Here is a 22,668-nt window from a genome sequence, read left to right on the forward strand (position 1 = left end):
ATTTTTTTATTTTAAATTTATTTTTGAAATAATTTAAAAATATAAAAAAATTAATTTTAAAAAAATCACTTTTAAAATATAAAATATACTAAAAAATACCAGAAGATTTAAGATTAAAGTGAAAGAAGACGTGGGCTATAGAAACCGACTTTAAGAAGAGAGAAAAACGGCGGCGGATCATAAAAAATAAGAAAATGGAAAACCCTAGTAGACTTTTCATTTTCATATTTATTTTTTTCGTAGGGGTTTGTCACCGGAATACAACTCCACAGAGAGGGAAGCGTTACCAGCACGCGTATCTCTCCCCTTGTCTCTTTCGAACCCCCCTCTCTCTCCTGTCTTCTTCTTGATATCTCTTTAGAATCAAAATCAAATAAAGAAAAAAACAGAGAGAGAGATGTCAGATCGATTGACGCGTATAGCTATAGTAACCTCCGACAGATGCAAACCTAAGAAGTGCCGTCAAGAATGCAAGAAAAGTTGCCCTGTCGTCAAAACTGGTACTTTTCCTTGAATCAATTACTCCACTCTCTGTTGATTTAAATCTAATCGATCTATTTTCATTCTCGTAATTATTCGCTCGAATTTAGGCTGTGATTAGAAAGCTTTCTTACTGTCAGTTTGGAGTGTTAGGTTTTGTTATCGATAATATTATTGTTGTGAAATTAGGGCATTTATAAATACATAAATAAGCAATGGTTTAATCTAATATATCCAAATTATAGGGAAGCTGTGTATCGAGGTAACTCCAGCTTCGAAGATAGCTTTTATCTCGGAGGAGCTGTGCATTGGATGTGGTATCTGTGTTAAGGCAAGCTCATATCCTTCTCTCTCAGAGATTATTATTTTTGTTGCTAGATTGCTGACTGGGTGATTGTTTATCCTGTGATGCAGAAATGCCCGTTTGAAGCAATTCAGATCATTAACTTGCCCAAGGATTTGGATAAAGACACGACCCATCGTTATGGTCCCAATACCTTTAAATTGCACAGGTTGGTTGCCTGCCGGCCTGCCTTTACTTGCTCGATCAATGCTTTTTCTAGCAAAAAAAAAAAAAACAATACAAAATAAATAATGTATTGGCAGGTTACCAGTCCCGAGGCCTGGGCAAGTTCTTGGCTTGGTTGGAACAAATGGTATTGGCAAGTCCACTGCTCTCAAAGTTCTGGCTGGAAAACTCAAACCTAATCTGGGTCGATTCAATGTAATAAACAGCCCCATTTTGTTGTATCCTTTCTCTTATTTCTAACTTACGAAGATGCATTTATGTTGGTTACCTTATTCTCATTTTTCTTTTTTCTTTGCAGAACCCTCCTGATTGGCAGGAAATCTTGACTTACTTTCGAGGATCTGAGCTTCAGAATTACTTTACCCGTATCCTAGAGGATAATTTGAAGGTAACACATCTATTTGGGCATGCTCAATTGCATTTAAACTTTGCATTACTGCTAGAAATATTACTCCCTTTTGTGAAAGTTACCTGACACTAACATAGGAGCCATGGTACTGATTCCTTTCACCTATCATGATCATGGCTCTGCTTTTTTCCGTTATACATGTAATTAACTTTGTCCATGTCATTCAGTTAGGTGTTCTGTTAGGGTTCCTTTACTTTTTCGTGAATAATAGTAATACCTAGATTGTTAATTTGATAGCTTGAGTTACAGTTTGATGCTTATGCGAAATGTCATGTAAGCTTACATGCTGTAATTCATTCCTTAGCATGCAATCACTTCCCTTTCCTTGTTATGGAGACAATCATGAAATGATGTTTTCTTAGAGAATGTTATGATGTAAAATCATCTTAGCAAATCATGTTCAGGATTATGCATGTGTTTTCACATCCTGAGTGTCTTTGCCATGCCTCTTCTTGGATGTCTTATTATTACTTTACTTTTCATCTGTATCTTCCTGCTAAAATCATGTTTGTTTCATACCCAGGCCATCATAAAGCCTCAGTATGTTGACCATATTCCAAGAGCAGTTCAAGGCAATGTTGGACAAGTGCTTGACCAAAAAGATGAGAGGGACAAGAAGGCGGAACTTTGTCGTGATCTTGAACTGAACCAGGTTATAGATCGTAATGTTGGGGATTTATCTGGTGGAGAGCTCCAAAGATTTGCCATTGCTGTTGTTGCAATACAGAATGCAGAGATATATATGTTTGATGAACCTTCAAGTTATCTTGATGTCAAACAGAGGCTCAAAGCTGCCCAAGTTATCAGATCTTTGCTCAGGCCCAACAGGTTTGGCCTCCTCTTTTCTTTTCTTTGTTAGCATTGCCTTTGTGCTTTGTACTGAGAACATGGGTTACAATGATTATGTCTTCATTTCAGCTATGTAATTGTGGTGGAGCATGATCTCAGTGTCCTGGATTATTTATCTGACTTCATTTGCTGCTTGTACGGGAAACCGGGTGCATATGGAGTGGTAACTCTTCCCTTCTCTGTGAGAGAAGGTATCAATATATTCTTGTCTGGGTTTGTTCCTACAGAAAATCTACGATTCCGGGATGAATCTTTAACCTTCAAGGTATTTTTTTAATCTCTAAACATTTACTTCCCTTCATCCTGCATTTTTTCTTTTTGTCATTAAATTTGTTGCATTTTCCAGGTTGCTGAGACTCCACAGGAGAATGCTGAGGAGATTCAAACATATGCACGATACAAATACCCAACCATGAGTAAAACTCAGGGAAATTTTAAACTTCGTGTCGTTGAGGGTGAATTTACTGACTCTCAGATTGTTGTGATGCTAGGTGAGAATGGGACAGGGAAGACAACATTTATCCGTATGCTGGTAGTCTCTTCATCCTTTTTTTTCCTTGCAATGTGAATTTCTGCCTGTAAATGAGTTATTTTGTTGGCAAATGTGCAGGCTGGTTTATTGAAACCTGATACTGTAGAGGGTTCCGAAGCCGAGATACCTGAGTTCAATGTTTCTTACAAGCCTCAGAAGATCAGTCCCAAATTTCAATTCAGTGTCAGGCAGTTACTGCATTCTAAAATACGTGATTCGTATATGCATCCTCAGTTTGTTTCAGATGTCATGAAACCACTTCTTATTGAGCAACTGATGGATCAAGAAGTAGTAAATCTGTCTGGTGGAGAGTTGCAAAGAGTTGCTTTATGTCTATGCCTCGGAAAGGTAAAGAAATTTTATCTGGTCTACTATCATCTATGCTGGTGAATGAAGATTGATGTCTGGAGTTGTTTTGTTGATACTTTAATTCATGATACTGATTTCTTAAAGTACGTTGAATCCTTCATGTGTTGAGCAGTCTTGTGAAATGTAGAGTTTACTTGTAGTGTACTGGTCTGTTAAATTGTGGTTTTGGGGTTTAGATTTTTGAGAGGTTAATGTGGTCAAATTTTATGTCAGTCAAAATGTTTGCACTGTACATTGATGATTAATCACATGTTGAGCAGGCTTTCCTCCTCTGTTTTACCCCACTATTTTGTGCAATTTAGTCCTTGGTTGGATATCTTCTTGGATTGAATGGCTTATTATTTTAGCACTCTTCCACATTGCATTTTAAAATATTTAAAGTTGCTAACTGTGGTCTGGTGTGTGGTTTTCTTGATGCAGCCAGCTGACATTTATCTGATAGATGAACCGAGTGCATATCTTGATTCTGAGCAGCGTATCGTTGCTTCAAAAGTCATCAAGAGGTTTATCCTACATGCAAAGAAGACTGCATTTGTGGTCGAGCATGATTTTATAATGGCATCATACCTGGCTGATAGAGTTATTGTGTATGAGGGACAGCCTTCTGTGGATTGCACGGCAAATTCTCCCCAGTCATTGTTGACTGGGATGAATCTCTTCTTATCTGTAAGTCCTGTATTCTCTTCCCTATTGTTCATGTTTAAAAGAGAAAAAAAGGAAAGAAAATGAAACCAATAATGAAGAAGCCAAGTCAATGTAGATTTAATTATGAAGCCATATCTGTGAAAAATATTCCCTAGCGACGGCTCTGTTGATACCAGTTGCGCTTAACATGAAATCAAACCAAGCTTACATGAACAGAACAGCTCTCTGTTGCTTGAGGAATCTGTATTGTTGTAAATTTGACATTTACGATGAGTGAGAATATTTGAGAAGGGGAGGGTAGGTGCCTCCTTGTTTGGATTTGTAACTAGTTGGATGGGAGTGAAAAATTTCTTTGTTTGGTTAGAGGATAGAGGATATGGGAATAAGAGTTTTTGGTATCAGATTACATTTATGTCTTTTGAATAGAGTTCCATGAATAAATAAGAGGCTATAATCATAGACTTGAGTCCAAAACATTTCAATGGGTTGTGGGGAGACATTTTAATAGAATGTAGGGTGAAAGGAGGTAAAATCTTTTCCTTCCCCTCCTATTCAAGCGTTTTCTCAAACAAGGTTAACTAATTAGTTCTCCCTTTTCCTCTGTTCAGCTCCTTCCTAGACAAAATGTTATATTTTAAGGCCTGGCTCTCCTACTCTCTCTCTCTCCCTCAATAAAATACTAATCTTTCACATATTTTTTTGCTCTGATGCAGCACCTGGATATCACATTTAGGCGAGACCCCAGTAATTACCGGCCAAGAATCAACAAATTGGAGTCCACCAAGGATAGGGAGCAGAAGGCTGCTGGGTCATATTATTACCTGGACGATTGATGTAACTGTTGACACAGGTCGGCATTATCTGTCCTAATTTCATATAGTCTGTTACAGCAAGCGTAGATATTTAACTCTTCTTTTGCCCACCTGGGTGCTTTAACTTTATTTGTTGTTGGCAATCATGCAGAGTTTAACGGCATCAATCTGAAAAATCATGTAACCTGGTCAAGTCAGCATGGATATGGTTAATTTTTCCATCGCAGTCAAGTGAATTCAGTATGCTGACAAATGACTGGATTACCTCTGCCTGCGAAGAAGCCATGGCATATCTTTCTGCCTAAATGAGTTTGGTGGTGCTTTATGATATTTCTCCTGTAGCGAGTTTTGTGTTCGCCATTTTTGCTCAGGACATTAGGTGAGTGAATCATAGTGCTACCCGTTTTGGGCATTTGTTGCTTCAAGTTGCTGTACTTTGACTAGGGTTGCTATTTAACTAGAGCAAAGAACAAAAAATGGCAAAGTGAGCTACTGGGGTCCTTGCCTGTGTTTTTGTATCTGTTTTGTTCATTTTAACTATTCTAGCAGCAGGGCAAGTAAACTGAACTGGTCTAGGCTCCCTTTTTATTTTGCTTAAGATATGGTTGATTTTTTTCAAGTCAGACTTATGCGGAATGAGAGGATGATTAATCTGTCAATCAAATTAATAAATAACAATACAAAAGATCTCCAATTAATCCTTGATTCATGCTATTCATGTGTGGATACAGCAGCGAGTAACGAGTAGTTGGATAAAAACACCAGCTAGTTTCCCCTTGTTCGCTCGTTTTGATGAGGGCTAAATCGATCTGAAGCAGTTATTTTCACCATAAGCTTAGGTCGCAGAAAGTAGGGTTTTTTTTTCTTTTGGTGCGTGGGTTGAGGATTGTTTTTGACGTTTCATTTTAATTTTTTTTAAGTTTATTAAAAAAAATAAAGATTAAATTGAATAAAAAAAAAGTTTGATGATATTAAAAAAAATAATTTTAAATAAAATAAATATTAATCAAAGGAATATAAATTAAATTTCAAGTGGATGATATTGAAAAAAATTAATTTTATAAATTAATTTAAATAAAATAAATATGAATCAAATAAAAAATTGAAAGATTATGAAATTAAAAAAAATATTTTAATTTTATAAATTATTTTAATTAAAAAAATAGAGATAAGATTTGATAAATAAAAAAAATTGAAAGAGAATAAAATTGATTTTTTTTAATTTAATAAATTATTTCAAATAAAAACAATAAAAATCAAATTTGATAAATAAAAAAAATTTATGAAGAGGGATATGAAAAAAAATAAATAACAATAAAAAAATAAGGATGAAATTGATATAAAAATTAAATTAAATTAAATTCTAAAAGATAACATTGAAAGGAATATATATATATATATATATATATATATATATATATATATATAGCAAACAAACAGACAATCAGAAAACATTTGCAACAAGACCTTGCATCTCTTGTTCTTATTCGCAGGATGCAGTTCAACAGTTACTGTAAAGTCAGGGCAGTTGTTCGGTTGTGCTTATATTTTTGGCTTCTATAATATTTACTCTCCCTTGTGCCCTGCTCTATGAATGAAATCTTTTTTCTTCTTCCTAAGCACCGCACCCTCGGCAGCAAACTTGGATGAGTTAGGGTGCGAGTTCATGAATGAGAAAACTTGATCATCAACTCACACTGTGGACTCCAAAAGATTATCCCAGTTTTCGTCAATTGGATATGGGATTTGCACGCGCGCGCGTACACACACAGCTTTGAGATGCAAACCTTTTCTGCGGGTATCTAAAGTCCAGGAAAGATGCAAGCTACGATGGAGCCAGCTGCAATATGACAATAGATTATGATATGGTCTTCGCAATAACCAAAGCCGTAACAAATTTGGCAATTTGGTTTCCTTATTATTATTATTATTATTATTATTATTATTATTAGCATGGTGAAAAATTACGGTGATACATAACAAAAAAAAACCTTTAAATAATGTTACAAGATAAAGGGGGAAAGGATACATCAGCTTCCTCTATTTCAAATATTAAACCCTCAAGAGTCTAACTATATTCCCAATCTACGAACAAGAACACAGCACCTCTTGGTGGATTGAAAAGGAACCGGAGCAGCTATGGGATACTCACTCTATTCTAACGTCACTTTCCTAAACCAGCATCCTACATTCCCTTTTGACTCTTGTCATCTTCTCTTTGCTCTGGGGGGGATTCTTCTGATAATTTATGCCTCCTTTTGGCAGCCAGTCCTTACCATGGTGGGTGGTCATCCCCTGTGGATTGTGGTGGCATCGGTTTCCAATCGGATTTCTCGTCCCAGTACATGTCGTAGTATATATGTCCAGGATCGTGATTTTCAACACAGCACCATATACCAACATAACGTTTCATGCGATTCCTAAATTTCTCCTCTCTTCTCTGAGCATATATTCAAAATAGCATTAGCACATGAACAGCCAAGCATTGAAAGACTATACAAATACCTTCCACTGTATGCCAGAGGCAAAAAAATAGAAAAGAAGAAGAACTTGCCTTGTCAGTGAAGCCAACAAAAGCATCTTGCATTGAAGAGAATTGAATGACTTTGACATCCTTGAATGATGAGAATGTGGTCTTGAACTACATGGTGAAAGAAAAATTCAATTACCCATGATAAAGAACAGCAGACAAGCTGTTGTATAAACTGAACTGAAGAATTAAAATAAACAAATGTTAAAAACTCAATAAAACAAAATTAACCAACATACAAATCTGAAGTGTCATCAAGAAAGTGAAAATGTACACTTTCCCTCTTTTTGAAAGGATTTGCAAGTCTATTTTTGATTGATAGTTTTTTTTTTTTTTTAATTTGTGAAGGATATCGAACACAATACCGGTCATGTCTAGAACCATTTTTTAAGGATCATAAACAAAAAGAGAAAACAGAAGCCACCAAAGTTCCTTATAATAGGTTAAGCAAAAATGACATATGACGCTAGATTGAAAGAACTTTAAATATTGGAACTCTATAGTATTTGATAATAGATACAAGCTTTTGTAATAATTCCAATTACCATGTCTTCATTGCTGCGTTTTGGAAATCTGAGTATTCCTGGCCGACTTGTCTTGTTTGACGCACCACAATCTTCGGCTCCTTCTTGACAAAGCTGAACATCAAGCCACGACTCTTTCACCTGCAAGCATCCAAAAGACTAATTAATCCTCAAAGTTCTAAATAATGAAAAAGTGAGCCTTTCATGTGAATTCCATGATGTTTGCTTACATGTCTAGGCAATAACGGATTGTCCAAAAAAGAGTACTCTCTGAAATTAATTGCAGGGCCAAACTCCTCCTCTGGCTGCTCTTTCAACATGTTATTCACCTTCAGGTCAGTGCACAAAACATTCCTCAGTTTCACAACATATGGATTCCAAAGTAAAATACCAGAGAAGGTTATATGAGGTGAGGTCCCTTCATCCTTGCCACAGAAATGACAACACAAATGAAACCCTTGGGAGTTACTTGCTGATGGAAAATTCTTTGGTAAAATGGAATGTAAGAGGATTTTCTTTGATTTTTACCACAGAAAAGTGCCATGTTACATAATAAAGACACCAACGCTCTTTACAAACACAGTTTGCTAAAACTCTAAAGTAAACCACAAATCAGAGTCACTAGAATTTTCTTCAGAATATCATAAATACCTCAAATACGTGATCCAAAGGGCATAGAAAAGGTTGCCTGGTCATAGATCCAATCAGAACTCCAGGATGGGCAAACCATAGTCTATCCAGCCTACACCATAGTGGAGGCATGACCTGAAATTTACATATAAAAGAACAGAAAAGAGATCAAGATATAGACTACTCAAGGATTTACAAATACAATAATGATGGTCAAATATAAACAAAAAAACTGCCACAAAATAAGAGGATGGAAATGTCCAGGGTTGGTATTATTCTCACCAGCGTGCGTTTTAATAACGAAGCAATTGCCAGCGCTGTCCTTATTTGTTTTATCTGAACAAAGTTATAAAAAGTTGAATTGTGAGATTCAACAATGTGGTTTCCAGGGAAGTGGCAGAAGTTAGTGGTACTAGATCAATACATGCATACTTGGTAATTAATCAGAGAAAAGTGTGTTTCAAGGTTATGGTCCCCATCCAGCAACATACTCTTTGGAATAGACGGCTTGAATGAAACGAAACCTCCTGCACATGGGTTCCCAAGAGACGTTAGACAGTGGCAATTTTGTTAAGATAGGATAAACTCCAAAGTACTAACTAAGAGCAGGTCCAGCAATTAGCACCCTGTTAGGGTTTTTATGTAAAGAGAGATTTGAGACAACATGATACACTCCAGCTTACATACACGTCTAAACTCATAAATATGAAAATTACAAATAGGCCCTGTTAATATACTCTGAACATATTCCACTTGTTTCTTTGATGATTCACATTGCTCCATTTGTTAAAATAAAGCAAAATATGAAAAATACTTGCAGAAGCTATGAGGTTGGAAGCACCTAACAGGAATAAGATTCAACCATTAACAGAAAGTTGGCTCTGTGTCACATGCATTGATATGTAGAATTTGTTGTATCTATTATAGTTAGAAAGTAGAGGCCTGTCAGTTTGGATTGAACTTCAAACGCAGAATTAAGTTGGCATGTTTCATGGACACTTAGTTTCTACATGGTCATGATGAGATCAAATACAAAAGGCAATTGTTATTGTTTTCAATAAGGTGTTCAAGTACATAGAATTTTCAGAAATCATCAATCTAATACTAGATTACCTGGTGCATCATAGTATTCCGGTGGATCATAAAAAACCATGGCTTCCCGCAATCGATGCCTCTTCCCTTCAGTACCGGCATACTGGAATGTGGTATGCACTGCATAAGGTTCCAGTCTAAGTTGTTGATACATGGCCTGCAAATACATTATCAAGGCTCAGGATATGCTTGATACTCATCATATGACATCCAGTCAGTTAAAAGAACACAGTTAAAATTGACAGGCATGTTAAAATTAGTGTTAAAACTACAAATTAATCCTACCTGGACAAAATAAGTATGTCCACTGCAAAATATACTTGCTGGTAAAACTCCAAGTTTGAGATTCCCATCAAAAGCATATACAAGTCCACTGTCTCCGTCAACAGATGGCCCCAACTGCTTGCGTACAATATCATTGAATCCATTCTGATCCCATATCTTATCGTCAGCTAGAAGCATATCTTTCCATTCTCTCGCCAATTTTTTTGCAGACTCTGTTGGTCGCCAGTGGAAAATTCCTATATTATAGGCAGCACCAACTGTTGAATGTGAAGAAAAAAAAAATCTTTTCAGTAGGGTTGTAATAGTAAAGAAAACATGCAAAATACAAAAAGATTTAACATAGAGCATGAAAATAAGCGGAAAAAATAGCTTTTTATTGGTTCTTCTAAAACATGTAGCATCCCTCTTGTCCAAGCTATATTATCTTGGTGATTTAAGCACTACAAGAGAGGGGATGCGTCTGGGAAGTCAATTCTTGCTATTAACCAAAACACAGGCTAACACCTCTTAGTTCCCAGTCTCAAATAAGAAATGGAAAATGCATTGGTGAAAGCCACCCTACGATGGGGATGGTGATGGTGACAAAGGTTTCAAAGAGATAGGATATGTTGCAAAACCAGTTACTATTAACTGAAAAAAGGCAAAGTCCATTCGGAGTGCCCAACCAAGCTCAGAAAGGGTAGACAGAATTTCAGTCAACAAAACATTGTGCTGACAAGCATTTGACATGCCAAATAATAAAACTGAAAAAAGAAGAAGTTTATATACTATATGATGAGGATTAAGATTCTGTTTGTAGTTTGGTGCAGAAATAGAAAGGGGGTATCAGTAATCATCAAGTATAACAAAGGTTAAGGAAAATGACATGAAAAACACATCTTGTTTCTAATAGTCTTCACCTTGTTGCCATAGGTCCAAGCTGTCATCAACGACTGTGGGTACAACTTGATCACTTGAAGTCAAAACATCTGCTTCAGGATAACGTGCAAGATATGGAAGCGGGTCCTATTCCAGTAATGCAGCAAATACAATAAAACAAACTATCTTCAGATGCTACTAATAGAAGAAAAATGATGCACCAAAACAGCTACATCCATCCCAAAAAAACTCATGTAACAGTACCTTCAACCAGACCATGTCTGTGTCACACATCAATAGCTCAACACCATAAGGGAGGATTGCATCTATCAAAATAACTTTTTCTCTTCCCATCTTATGAAAGGTTGGCGAGCCCCACCCAACATCTGCGGTGCTCATGTGGCTTCCCATGTCAAAAACTGGAATACCTTTCCAGTACAAAGCCTCCAACAGCTTGGTGTCCATAGCACCTATTAATAGGGGAAAAAAGAAGATCCAAGGTAAAAATATCATTGTTTTTATTTTAAAAAAACTTAACTCTGGACTTTAATAAAGGTAGAAAAACTGAGAAAAACTAAAAATGGCCTGATAGCAATACGTACCAACAAGAAGATTGGAAAGGCCCAAATCAGTCAAGTGTTTAACCCAGGAAAGGATAAAATCCATGAAAGCATAGTTACCAAAGGTGACTATAGTAACATTATCTTTCACCCTTTGCTGAACCAGTTGTTTTGTGAGTCTAAAGGTCTTTAAGGGCGGGAATTTGGTACCGTGTGGGGGAGGTTCCCAAATTGGTTTTATCTGCATGGTTTGAGGGTTGGATGTCGTTGGCGATGAACCCGCAGCTAATGTTGTTGGTTTGGAAAAATTGGAAGATTGATCCATATCTGATAAAAAAAAAAACAAATAAAATGGTTGAGATAAGTAGATTATGCATAGGAAATAAAAAATGGGAATTAAATAACTGAGAATGAAAAAATCGATTTTTACAATTAATAATAAATCTTTGATGTTAAAATGATTGATATTGTTGGAGAATAGAAAATGGAAACTAATTTGTATTATGTTAGGGTTTATGGATGTAATAGTATTTGATACACACTCTGATGTTTATAGTGTAATCAATCAATCTACTAGTAGTAGCAGAAGCAAAAGAAAGGAAGATGCTTTCACAGTATTATACATTCATTCATTCAGTGGATTTTGCCTTTGCCTTTGAATTTGAAATTGAAACAAAACTAACTACTATTCATTCATTCCATTTATTCATAGGATGGCTCAACGATGAGAAAGTCAACGTTGGCTGGCTAGGTTCATCATGCAATTGCAATTGCAATTCAGAGAAAAGGGGAAGAAAATTATACAATACTTAATTCGATTTGATTTGCAGTGACAGAAGAAATAGAAAGCGAGACTGTTTTTAAGTAGGAAGAAGAGATGGCTTACGACGAGTATTATCAATACTTGTAGGAATGGGAGGAGAGGAGAGCCAGGAAGTGGAGGAGGAGGATGAATTGGCGGAGTAGACGGCGGATAAAACATACAAGGAAGAGAAGACGATTCCGAGGAAGACAGTGGCGTAGATCGCGACGAAGAGAGGCTTGGAGTTGGCGATTTCCTGGTACGCATTCCTCCATGTGGAAGATGCTCCTCCGCCCCCGCCCCCACCTCCCACCATTTCTTCTTCTTCTTCTTCTTATCACTCCAACTTGAATATTTTTTTTTGCTTCAATCAAACTCACTCACGCCATTACTAATTTTGATTGATTCAATTTCAATATCAAAATAAATCCAAACCCAACCAAATCCAGGCTAGACTCAGACCATTAGTTTTATTTATTTATTAATACTAATATTTATTGTATTGGACATTTTTTTTCTCTCTCTCTCTCTCTTTTTTATTTTGCAGTTTGTGCTTGCTTAGTGGCTTCCTTCACCTGCCCTCCCCCCTCCATCCCTCCTTGTAGACTATAGTGTGTGTCCTGTCCGGCAGCCGCGGTCAACGCGCCACGCTCCCTCTCTTTTACTTTTGTCTTATTTCTCTTTTCTATACATATTTTATGTTTTTTTATTGATTTTTCATTAATTGATTTAATAATTGGTAGATAATGAATAAAAGTGCATGCATAATTATTATAAACTCTCAACAATTTTATATTGTTTCTTATAAACATAGTTAAGAAATTAAAACAATATTCTTTATATTCTAAAAATTACAATAAATAATAGTGAAGTGGTCAACTAAATAGGGAATCTTTCTGCAATTAAACAAGGGAATCTTCCATTTAATTCTCCTAATATCCATAATACAGGCACTTAATGGCATCTTTCATGCCAGTCCAGCGTATTGTTCAAGCCCCCGTCCACGCATTTCCAGCTTAAATATTAATCTCCAAATTAATTAATACTCCTATAATAATATTTTTTATCCAATAATAAAAGTGTTTTTAACTAGTTTTCACATTAATTAATTTAGATTAAATTCATGCCCGGTTTTAAAAACATTATATATATAAAAAAATAGATTTAATTAAGACCCTTGTGTAGCTATCACTCATAGGACACTTCCAACGCCAAGTGATCAAATATTCCAAAGCTCTGAATCTTTACATCTTTCTTGGTCACCTACATAATCACGACTTGATGTGTAAAAGGGCATTGATTAATTACAACATTCAGCTCGATCTTAATTGCCATGAAAAACAAGATATCATGATTCTGAGCTAGGCATTAGCTTAGCAAATTAATACCTAGCAATAGCAAGAACAAGAAGGTAATTAAATCCACCAAACTGATATCATGTGGCTCTTTGGATTCTCCACCAAACATCCAAGAAATATGTGGATAATTGGAGCCATATCCCTAGTAATCCTTGTAATCACAGCCTTGAGGAGATATTTCATGCACCTTGATCATAAGAAAACAAGTGATGATGGTGATCATCGCTGCAGCACTGCTGTCCAAGTTACAGGAAGAGTAGTAGAGCAAGAAGCAGTGGTTACCAAGTGGTGCCCTGGTTTCATACGGACTTACGCACTCGAGGAGTTGAAGATGGCAACAAGGGATTTTCGAATTCGGATAGGGGTTGGAGCTACTTCTTTTGTTTATCTTGCAGATCTTGGGGATGGACGATTCGGGGCGGTGAAGAGAGTGATGGAGGATAGAGGTGGGAGCAAGAAGATATTCTTGGATGAAGTCTCAGTCTTGTTACGGATTTCTCATCCAAATTTAGCCAGGTTGATGGGTTTCTGCTTGGAAAAAGGTATGCCAAATCTCCTTAATTTTATATATTCTTCTTCAACCTTTCATCACTTCAGTTTATTAATCACGTATATGCATGCCAGTTGATTATTCTTGGAAAAACGTTGGTTTGATGAAGCCTAGGGTTCTTATAGGTCCCGCAAGTGTGTCACTATATGGGTTAGACAACAACTTACAGTTTTAGCCCAACTCTCCCAAGGATCATTTTACATCCCAAGATTAAGAGGCAAACAAATGTTCCAAATCCAAAAACTAGGCAAACTAACACTAATTTAATGGGTCTCTGCAGGAGAACAACTTCTTCTACTAGAGTATGTCCCAAACAAGACTCTCTTTGACAGGATCCATACTTACCATGGCCAATCCTCGGGTATTCTTTCATGGTCTAGCCGCTTACGCATTGCACTTGACATTGCTCGAGCGCTCGATTACCTCCACTCGCGAGCTGATCCAACCATCATTCACAGGGATGTCAAGTCCTCTAACATCCTCTTAGTTGACGATGATCACGCCAAGTTAGCTGACTTTGGGCTATGCAAGTTAGGCTATGACAGACCAGACTCAGAAACTAGCACCACTCCTAGTACTTCTCCAACTAGCATCAAGGGCTCTTTTGGTTACATTGACATCAACTACCTCAATACAGGCCTTGCAACACCCAAGATTGATGTTTATAGCTACGGGGTGCTACTACTTGAGCTCATCACAGGCCTCAAATCAATACAAGGTTCTGTGACGCTTGCTGAATGGACCGAGGAGTGGAGGAAGAGTGATGATGTAGAAGTTTGGGCTAATCTACTGGATCCAAAACTTAACGGGAATGCGAATTTGGAGCAGTTAAGTGTATTGATCCATGTAGCCAATTTGGCTCTACTAGAGAATTCCGAAGGGAGACCAGAAATGGGGCAGATTGTCGATAGAATTCGAAGTTGTATGGAACCTCAACCCAATCCCCACTTGTTGTCAGTATAAAACCTTACATGCACATACTCTGCTTTGGTTCACTGCATTGATTGTAATCTCTTAGCTATATATTGTCACTATATTCTCCTTTTCTTTTAATAGCTCTCTTTTGTAGTTGTCAGTATATTCTCCTTTTCTTATTCTATTTCTTTCATAGCTGTCACTATATTCTTCTTTCCTTGTTTAATTTCTGTCATAGCTGTATATCCCTTGATTCTCTCTAAAGATCTCAATTATTGTCTAGGTCTAGTATTTTACAGGATCTGATTATGTTTATTCAATCCTAGAATTCAGGGATTTGATACTTCTTAATGTATATATATATTGTAACTCTCTTAGTGAAAAATACAGAAAACATTTCAGAATTTCTCTTGTATTATCTTGTCATGGTATCAGAGCCAAAATTCTGAAATCAATTCATCTTGTGTCTAGTTCCTTGTCTGGTTCTTCTATTCTGTTTTTCTTGGACTTGATCTCTTGGTTCTTGTTTCTAGTTAAATCATGTCTCTAGAACGATTTGAACATTTTCTTGTTCGATTCACTGGAAAGAACTATTCTGCCTGGGCTTTCCAGTTTCAGATTTTTGTCAAGGGAAAGGAATTATGGGGTCATATTACTGGGACAGTTCCTGCACCTGACAGTGAGCAGGAAAAGGAGAAATATGTGAAATGGGAGGTGAAGGATGCTCAGATTATGTCTTGGATCACTCCATGCTTCTCAATCTCAAGCCTTACAAAACCTTTAGAGAAATGTGGGATTACCTGAAGAAAGTTTACAACTAAAGCAATACAGCACGAAGGTTCCAATTGGAACTCGAGTTGGGTCAACTCAGTCAAGGCAGTATGTCAATACAAGAGTTTTATTCTTCCTTTGTAAATCTTTGGGCTGAGTACACAGACATTGTGTATGCAAGTGTACCTCTTGAAGGACTTATTGCTATTCAAAGTGTGCATGAGACCAGTAAGCGTGATCAGTTTTTAATGAAGTTAAGGGGGGAATTTGAAGCAATCAGGTCCAACCTGATGAATAGAGAACCAGTTCCTTTCTTGGATATCTGTGTAGGAGAGCTTCTCAGGGAAAAACAACGGATCATTACACATGTTGTCTTGGAGCAAAAAGCTCAAAATTCTGCTCCAATTCCTGTTGCATACACTGCTCAAGGGAGGTCTAAAGGAGGTAGAAATATGTCAAATGTCCAGTGCTATAGCTGCAAAGGATTTGGGCACATTGCCACTACTTGTACTAAAAAATTCTGCAACTATTGTAAGAAAACAGGGCATATCATCAAAGACTGCTCCATCCGGCCTCCAAAGAAATCTGAAACTGCCTATAATGTTTCGGTTGGTTCCTCAAATACTCCTAGTCCTGGTCAGTCCTCTATTACCCCTGAAATGGTCCAACAAATGATAGTTTCTGTCCTTTCTGCTTTAGGCCTTTCAGGTAACCGAAATTCTATTCCTAAGCCTTGGTATTTTGATTCTGCTGCTTCCAATCACATGACCAACACTGTCTTACCTTTAAATAATGTTCAAAAATATAAAGGCAATCTTCATATTCGTACTGCCGATGGTAATCCCTTGTCTATCACAGCTGTTGGTGATATTTCAGCCCTTCTGAATACTGTCTTTGTGTCTCCTAAGCTGTCCACTAATCTTATATCTGTTGGCCAATTAGTTGACAACAATTGTGATGTTCATTTTTCCAAATCTGGTTGTTTTGTGCATGATCAAGTGTCCGGGAAGATGATCGTGAAGGGATCTAAAGTGGGACGCCTATTTCCCTTGCTTCTATCTCCCTCTTCTATGTCAAATTATGTTGCATGTAATGCTGTTCAATGTGATAATCAGGTGTGGCATAGACGTTTAGGACATCCTAATTCTCATGTACTTCGAGTCTTGTTTAAATCTGGTTTACTAGGAAATAAAAATTCGACTTCTTCTAATAATGATATTGTTGATTGTGCATCTTGCAAACTTGGTAAAAGCAAAACACTTCCTTTTCCATTGCATAAAACCCGCACCACCAAACCTTTTGAGATCGTGCATACTGATGTATGGGGTATTGCACCTGTCATTTCTCATGAACATTACAGATACTTTGTTACATTTATAGATGATTTCACTCGTTTTACTTGGGTATATTTTCTTCGATCTAAAAGTGAGGTCTTCTCTGTGTTTAAAGCCCTTTTTGCCTTAGTTGAGACACAATTTTCTGCCAAAATCAAAATTCTGCAATCTGATTCAGGTGGTGAATATATGTCAAATGAATTTCAATTTTTTCTTCAAAGTCATGGGATCATATCACAACGTTCTTGTCCTTTCACCCCACAACAAAATGGTGTGGCTGAAAGAAAGAATCGTCATCTTCTTGATATTGTTCGAACTCTTCTCCTTGAGTCATGTGTTCCTTCTCATTTTTGGTGTGAAGCTTTGTGTACTGCTGTTTATTTGATTAATCGATTACCATCTCCCCACTTAAACAATGATTCTCCCTACGTTCGTTTGTTTGGACATGCACCAAATTATTCTAATCTTCATATTTTTGGATGTGTTTGTTTTGTTCACCTTCCTGCACATGAGAGAAATAAACTTACTGCCCAATCTGTCAAATGTGCTTTCTTAGGCTATGCTGTCACCCAAAAAGGATTTCTTTGTTATGATCCACATGCACGTCGAACTCGTGTCTCTAGGAATGTCATATTTTTTGAAAATCAGCCTTTCTTTTGCACCCAACAGCCTTCAGTACTTCCTTCTCTATCTGTTTTACCATCTTTTCCTGAGTCGCCAGCACCAGTACAAAGGTTTAAACCTGGTTATGTTTATCATAGACGTACTCCTGCTTCTGCTCCTTCTCTAGGTCTCACTGAGGTTCCTTCACATCTTCCTGTAACATCTGATCCTGTTCTGCCCATTTCCTATGATCCCCTTCCTCTTCGTAGAAGCTCTAGACCTCACAAACCTCCTGACAGGTATGGTTTTTCCACTCCTGTGGCTATGTCTACTACTTTGTCTTCTATTTCCATTCCCACTTGTTATAAACAGGCTAGCAAACATGAGTGCTGGAAACAAGCAATGGAGGCAGAACTTCACGCACTTAAGACCAATCATACTTGGGATATTATCTCTTGTCCTCCACATGTCAAGCCCATTGGTAGCAAGTGGGTTTATACTGTGAAACTCAAGTCTGATGGATCTTTGGATAGATACAAAGCTAGATTGGTTGCTCTTGGCAATAAACAATAATATGGCTTCGACTATGAAGAAACATTCGCACCCGTTGCTAAGATGACTACGGTGAGAACACTTCTTGCTATTGCAGCCTCTAAAGCTTGGCCTTTATATCAGATGGATGTCACAAATGCCTTCTTGCATGGGGATCTTAAGGAAGAGATTTATATGCAACTTCCACCTGGTATGTCCACAAAGGCTTCTAATGATGTTTGCAAACTAAGACGCTCTTTGTATGGGTTGAAACAGGCACCTAGAGCCTGGTTTGAGAAGTTTCGCAACACTCTTCTCACCTTCTCCTTCACACAAAGTCAATATGATTCATCACTTTTCTTTTACAAGACCACCACTGGTATGGTATTTCTCTTAGTCTATGTCGATGATATTATCCTCACTGGTAATGACATTGGTTTGATCACCAAGCTTCAACATATGTTGCATAGTACATTTCAAATGAAAGATCTTGGACATCTCACATATTTTTTGGGGCTGGAAGTTCACTCTAGAGATCATGGTTTGTTCTTAAATCAACATAAATATATTCAGGATCTCATTGAGCTAGCTGGTTTAAAGGATGCTACTGCTGTTGATACACCAATGGAGGTGAATGTGAAATACCGAAAAGATGAAGGCGAGCTTTTGCCTGATCCTTTTTTATATAGGCAACTTGTTGGTAGTCTTATCTACCTAACAATTACCAGGCCTGATATCTCCTATGCTGTCCATATAGTTAGCAAATTTATGCAGGCACCTCGACATCTTCATCTTGCTGCAGTTCGTCGTCTTATTAGATACTTAATTGGTTCCCCTACTCGTGGGTTGTTTTTTCCTAAACATTCTACTCTTACCTTGACTTCCTATAGTGATGCGGATTGGGCTGGCTGCCCGGATACTAGGAAGTCTCTCACAGGCTGGTGCATTTTTCTTGGAGATGCCTTGATCTCTTGGAAGTGTAAGAAGCAGGATTGTGTCTCTAAATCTTCTACCGAGGCTGAGTATCGCGCCATGTCTGCAGCTTGTTCTGAAATTGTGTGGTTACGTGGTCTTATTTCTGAACTTGGGTTTCCCCAAACTGCTCCTACTCCACTTCATGGTGATAATACTAGTGCTATTCAAATCGCTGCAAATCCAGTCTACCATGAACGCACCAAGCATATAGAGGTGGACTGTCATTATATTCGGGAGGCCTTTACTAGGGGTGTTATCACTCTTCCTCATCTCAATACTGATCTTCAAATAGCTGATGCCTTTACAAAAGCCTTGACACGCCAACGACATAAGTTTCTCAATAGCAAATTGATGTTGTTCGACTTACCTGCATCAATTTGAGGGGGGATGTCAATATATTCTCCTTTTCTTTTAATAGCTGTCTTTTATAGCTGTCAGTATATTCTCCTTTTCTTATTCTATTTCTTTCATAGCTGTCACTATATTCTTCTTTCCTTATTTAATTTCTGTCATAGTTGTATATCCCTTGATTCTCTCTAAAGATCTCAATTATTGTATAGGCCTAGTATTTTACAGGATCTGATTATGTTTATTCAATCCTAGAATTCAGGGATTTGATACTTCTTAATGTATATATATATTGTAACTCTCTTGGTGAAAAATACAGAAAACATTTCAGAATTTCTCTTGTATTATCTTGTCATATATAATTATCAGGCATTCGAAAGGACAGGTTTATATACTTATCCAGTTACGTATTTTTCATGTACTAGGATTGGTATCTATACACACTTGCAAATTCCAACTGAAATGGGCATTCAGGTGAAATCGTTGCTTAAATACAATCCAAAACAGAGAAGAAGAAATGATTTATAGAGAAATATCTAATTGATTCTTTTACATGTCAGTGATGGCCCGTCCCCCACCTTTATTCTCTTAGCTAGTACATAACATGCATACACTGCAAGTACATTGGTTTATATCATTCAAAAGTCGACATTTCTGTCTGAAAAAAGAAGCAGCCAGAAGGGCGCTGATGATCAGGCATCAGAGCCAGCATAACAGGACCTCGTGCACCTTCTTCAGTAGTTACGCTTCCATTGTTATAATTTAAGTCCGTGCAAGTAAAACCAGGACAAACTGCATTGATTGCGATTTTGGGATACTTCTTTGCCAAAATCCTTGTGTAGGCATTTTGAGCAGCCTTGGACACAGTATAAGCTGAAAAAAGGGTAGGCCAACGTTTGGTTTCCACTACATCATTCTTAAAATCCTCCAGGAACTCTTCCACCAGCTCCTCAACTTTTTCTTCTGTGAGGCCATCAACATCACCTAGCATCTTTTTGGTTTTTTCATTAGGAAAAAACTGCAGGAGAAACAAAATTTGATGATGAACTTTTCCATATATATATGAATGTATGCTAATTAAACTTTATCTAGTGCCTGAAAGAGATGGATATATATGGCGTGTTTACCTTTAGCTTCCCAAAGGAGGAGGAGACATTGACTATTCTTGCAGAATTGGATCGTTCAAGGATAGGAATTAATGCTTCAGTTAGGTGCTTGATTCCATAATAATTTGTTCTCAGGCAACTAATTGACATTTCATAAGTTTGCTTCATAAGTTTTCTTTGTGATGCAGCATTTACACCTATAATCTGATCAATAATCCAATATAGCAAAACGTTAGAGATTGAAAACATATATACTTGTATTTTTTTTTCCAAGTTCAGAATTCCATTACCATCATTCTCAACGAAATTTATAAGAAGATAGTATTACTTTGAGAGACTTACATCTTCAACACCAAATCTTAACTTCTTCCAGTCATCTTCTTTAATTTCTGTTCCAGTAATGCCTGCATTGTTCACCTGTTGCGGTTTCCTAAACATGTTAGAATTTGTAGACAAGTGCCAGCTGGAACAATATAAATTTATCAAGAAGTAAAGAACTCCTTGGAAGCAATTGAGAACATTACCAATATATCAAGCCTTCCGAATTGGTTTCTGATGAAATTGGCGAAGGAAGCAATGCTGAGTTCGTCCATTACATCAAGTTGATGAAAAACTACGTCAGAAAAACCTGAAACTTGGAGGCTTTTAACAGCTTCCAGACCCCTCTCCTCATCTCTAGCCGTTAAAATCACCAGGACCCCTTTAGATGCCAACTGCCTGCAAATCTCTAAACCAATCCCTTTATTTGCACCCGTAACAACTGCCATCCTGAAATTTCATATATAAAAAAGAAAGGTATTAGAATATGAAGTTTGTGAGTATATTTTTCGAGTCAACACATGTTGCAGAGGAGAGGTTTCGTAATAAAGAAGTGCCTTTTGGTTGGAATTACTTCTGCCATTGTTGGCGAGAGCTTCAGATTGTGTGATGCTACCGAGATAATTGTTGGGACAATATTTTATAGATATCCATAATAGCTAAGAAGATGACAAGTAATAAGAGAGAAGTCACGTATGCTATGACGACTTTTGGTTCCCACGTATGCGGTGACCTCCAAATAGCCAAAAAGTCCCAAATGTTCACTCACGCAGGAGGCTTGTTCGATGTAGATATTTGTCAGTAATACTTAAAAAAATACTGTTGAAAATAAAAAGATGACAAAAAAAATAAAATAAAAAAAGATTTGTTGTTATCATGGAAGGAATTACCAATAAAATATACTTGTTGCTAACACATATTAGTGAATTTATTGGTTATATTTAAATTATAACATGATAAATGACCCCTCTCTTCCCCTTTTTATTTCTTCTTCTTCTTCTTCTTCTACAAAAAACAGCATACATCATCCCTGTATTTTTTTCATAAATTAAACTTTCATAATCACAAATTCAGTCATCCCAACACTTAGTTTATTAGCATCTCTATTCTAATTTAATTTTTTTTTTAAGATTCACCACATCAAGTAAACAAAACTATCCATTTTTTAACCCATTTTTAAAATGTTATTTTCTTGGTATTTTTATGTAGTATATACAGTTTGTTTTTTTGTATTTACTTGTTTCATAGATTCTTCCCATAGAAATTTGTTTTAAAATTCACCACATCAAATAAATAAAACTTCAATATTCTTATAGTTAGGCCCTTGATTCGTCCAATTAAACCTCCTAAAAAAATCAATTAAGTCCTCAGACTTTAATTTTTTTCAATTAACATCCAAATTGACTCTAAAAACTGATTTTTCTTGCAATCAAGTCCTCAATAAGATTAATTAAGCCTTTCAAAATTCTTTTTGATTCCTTACCTATCCAAATTTGATTTCTTTACCTCAAATAAAAATATTATCACCAATGGAACCCTTTGTGAATCTGAATTGAGTTGCCAATTTTGCAAATTTTATATATTTTTATCCTCCAACTTTTTCACTTGTTATTTTAATCCTTCACCACCAACTTGGACAATCTTCTAAGCTTTCTTCTTGCATATCCTCTTGTGTTTTGGATTTTCTTTTTCTATTTTTTTCTTTTCTTGATTTTTTTATAAGGTCAAAAGTGGGTAACAACATAAACTACCGGGCTAGGTATCTAGTTTTATGAGAAAATGTGTTAGAGGTCTAAGGGAGCCTTATTAAATGTTAGGCCATATACTCCAATACTAGCTCGATATTAGTATGGATTTTATGTTGGGCTTAGCTCGTAACTAATGAACCATGAATTTTATTTTTATTATTGTGGATAAATTCTCAAAGATGACCCATTTTATAGTTTGTTGGAA

The 22,668-nt window shown here is 36.6% G+C and overlaps 4 protein-coding genes across 4 annotated transcripts; 2 read left to right on the plus strand and 2 right to left on the minus strand.

Moving 5' to 3' along the window:
- Window positions 1–222: 222 nt before the first annotated feature.
- Window positions 223–5,244, plus strand: LOC133699665 (ABC transporter E family member 2). Its single transcript, XM_062123017.1, has 12 exons — window positions 223–500; window positions 726–811; window positions 895–992; window positions 1,087–1,204; window positions 1,308–1,397; window positions 1,942–2,246; window positions 2,337–2,532; window positions 2,614–2,799; window positions 2,878–3,147; window positions 3,589–3,834; window positions 4,527–4,663; window positions 4,777–5,244. The coding sequence occupies exons 1-11, from the start codon at window positions 398–400 to the stop codon at window positions 4,644–4,646; spliced, it is 1,818 nt and encodes a 605-aa protein (XP_061979001.1). The 5' UTR covers window positions 223–397; the 3' UTR covers window positions 4,647–4,663; window positions 4,777–5,244.
- Window positions 5,245–6,579: 1,335 nt separating this feature from the next.
- LOC133699563 (arabinosyltransferase XEG113) lies at window positions 6,580–12,536 on the minus strand. Its single transcript, XM_062122859.1, has 13 exons — window positions 11,991–12,536; window positions 11,147–11,431; window positions 10,809–11,014; window positions 10,586–10,691; window positions 9,687–9,943; window positions 9,423–9,558; window positions 8,742–8,836; window positions 8,592–8,645; window positions 8,331–8,444; window positions 7,910–8,008; window positions 7,701–7,820; window positions 7,180–7,266; window positions 6,580–7,065 (listed from the first exon to the last, which is right to left on the minus strand). Exons 1-13 carry the CDS (start codon window positions 12,220–12,222, stop codon window positions 6,898–6,900), a joined length of 1,959 nt encoding a protein of 652 aa, XP_061978843.1. The 5' UTR covers window positions 12,223–12,536; the 3' UTR covers window positions 6,580–6,897.
- Window positions 12,537–13,095: 559 nt separating this feature from the next.
- On the plus strand, window positions 13,096–14,827 carry LOC133698281 (pto-interacting protein 1-like). The gene is made up of 2 exons (XM_062121153.1): window positions 13,096–13,806; window positions 14,095–14,827. Exons 1-2 carry the CDS (start codon window positions 13,344–13,346, stop codon window positions 14,775–14,777), a joined length of 1,146 nt encoding a protein of 381 aa, XP_061977137.1. The 5' UTR covers window positions 13,096–13,343; the 3' UTR covers window positions 14,778–14,827.
- A 5,012-nt stretch (window positions 14,828–19,839) lies between these two features.
- On the minus strand, window positions 19,840–21,164 carry LOC133699345 ((+)-neomenthol dehydrogenase-like). The gene is made up of 4 exons (XM_062122582.1): window positions 20,922–21,164; window positions 20,740–20,814; window positions 20,419–20,694; window positions 19,840–20,309 (listed from the first exon to the last, which is right to left on the minus strand). Exons 1-4 carry the CDS (start codon window positions 21,162–21,164, stop codon window positions 19,926–19,928), a joined length of 978 nt encoding a protein of 325 aa, XP_061978566.1. The 3' UTR covers window positions 19,840–19,925.
- Window positions 21,165–22,668: the final 1,504 nt, after the last annotated feature.

The sequence above is a fragment of the Populus nigra genome, chromosome 7 (genome assembly GCF_951802175.1).
Source record: "Populus nigra chromosome 7, ddPopNigr1.1, whole genome shotgun sequence".
NCBI lineage: Eukaryota > Viridiplantae > Streptophyta > Magnoliopsida > Malpighiales > Salicaceae > Populus > Populus nigra.

Excerpts from the sequence above, each read along its gene's own strand:
- LOC133699665 (XM_062123017.1), top strand. The coding sequence starts at position 398 with ATGTCAGATCGATTGACGCGTATAGCTATAGTAACCTCCGACAGATGC. Across the intron at positions 812-894 it reads GATGTGGTATCTGTGTTAAG|AAATGCCCGTTTGAAGCAAT; the intron begins GCAAGCTCATAT and ends CCTGTGATGCAG. Across the intron at positions 1,398-1,941 it reads TCCTAGAGGATAATTTGAAG|GCCATCATAAAGCCTCAGTA; the intron begins GTAACACATCTA and ends TTTCATACCCAG.
- LOC133699563 (XM_062122859.1), bottom strand. The coding sequence starts at position 12,222 with ATGGTGGGAGGTGGGGGCGGGGGCGGAGGAGCATCTTCCACATGGAGG. Across the intron at positions 8,445-8,591 it reads CGTTATTAAAACGCACGCTG|GTCATGCCTCCACTATGGTG; the intron begins GTGAGAATAATA and ends TGTAAATTTCAG. Across the intron at positions 7,066-7,179 it reads TTGTTGGCTTCACTGACAAG|AGAAGAGAGGAGAAATTTAG; the intron begins GCAAGTTCTTCT and ends ATATATGCTCAG.
- LOC133698281 (XM_062121153.1), top strand. The coding sequence starts at position 13,344 with ATGTGGCTCTTTGGATTCTCCACCAAACATCCAAGAAATATGTGGATA. Across the intron at positions 13,807-14,094 it reads GGGTTTCTGCTTGGAAAAAG|GAGAACAACTTCTTCTACTA; the intron begins GTATGCCAAATC and ends GGGTCTCTGCAG.
- LOC133699345 (XM_062122582.1), bottom strand. The coding sequence starts at position 21,164 with ATGGCAGTTGTTACGGGTGCAAATAAAGGGATTGGTTTAGAGATTTGC. Across the intron at positions 20,815-20,921 it reads TCGGAAGGCTTGATATATTG|GTGAACAATGCAGGCATTAC; the intron begins GTAATGTTCTCA and ends AAACCGCAACAG. Across the intron at positions 20,695-20,739 it reads TAAGATTTGGTGTTGAAGAT|AATGATGGTAATGGAATTCT; the intron begins GTAAGTCTCTCA and ends AATTTCGTTGAG.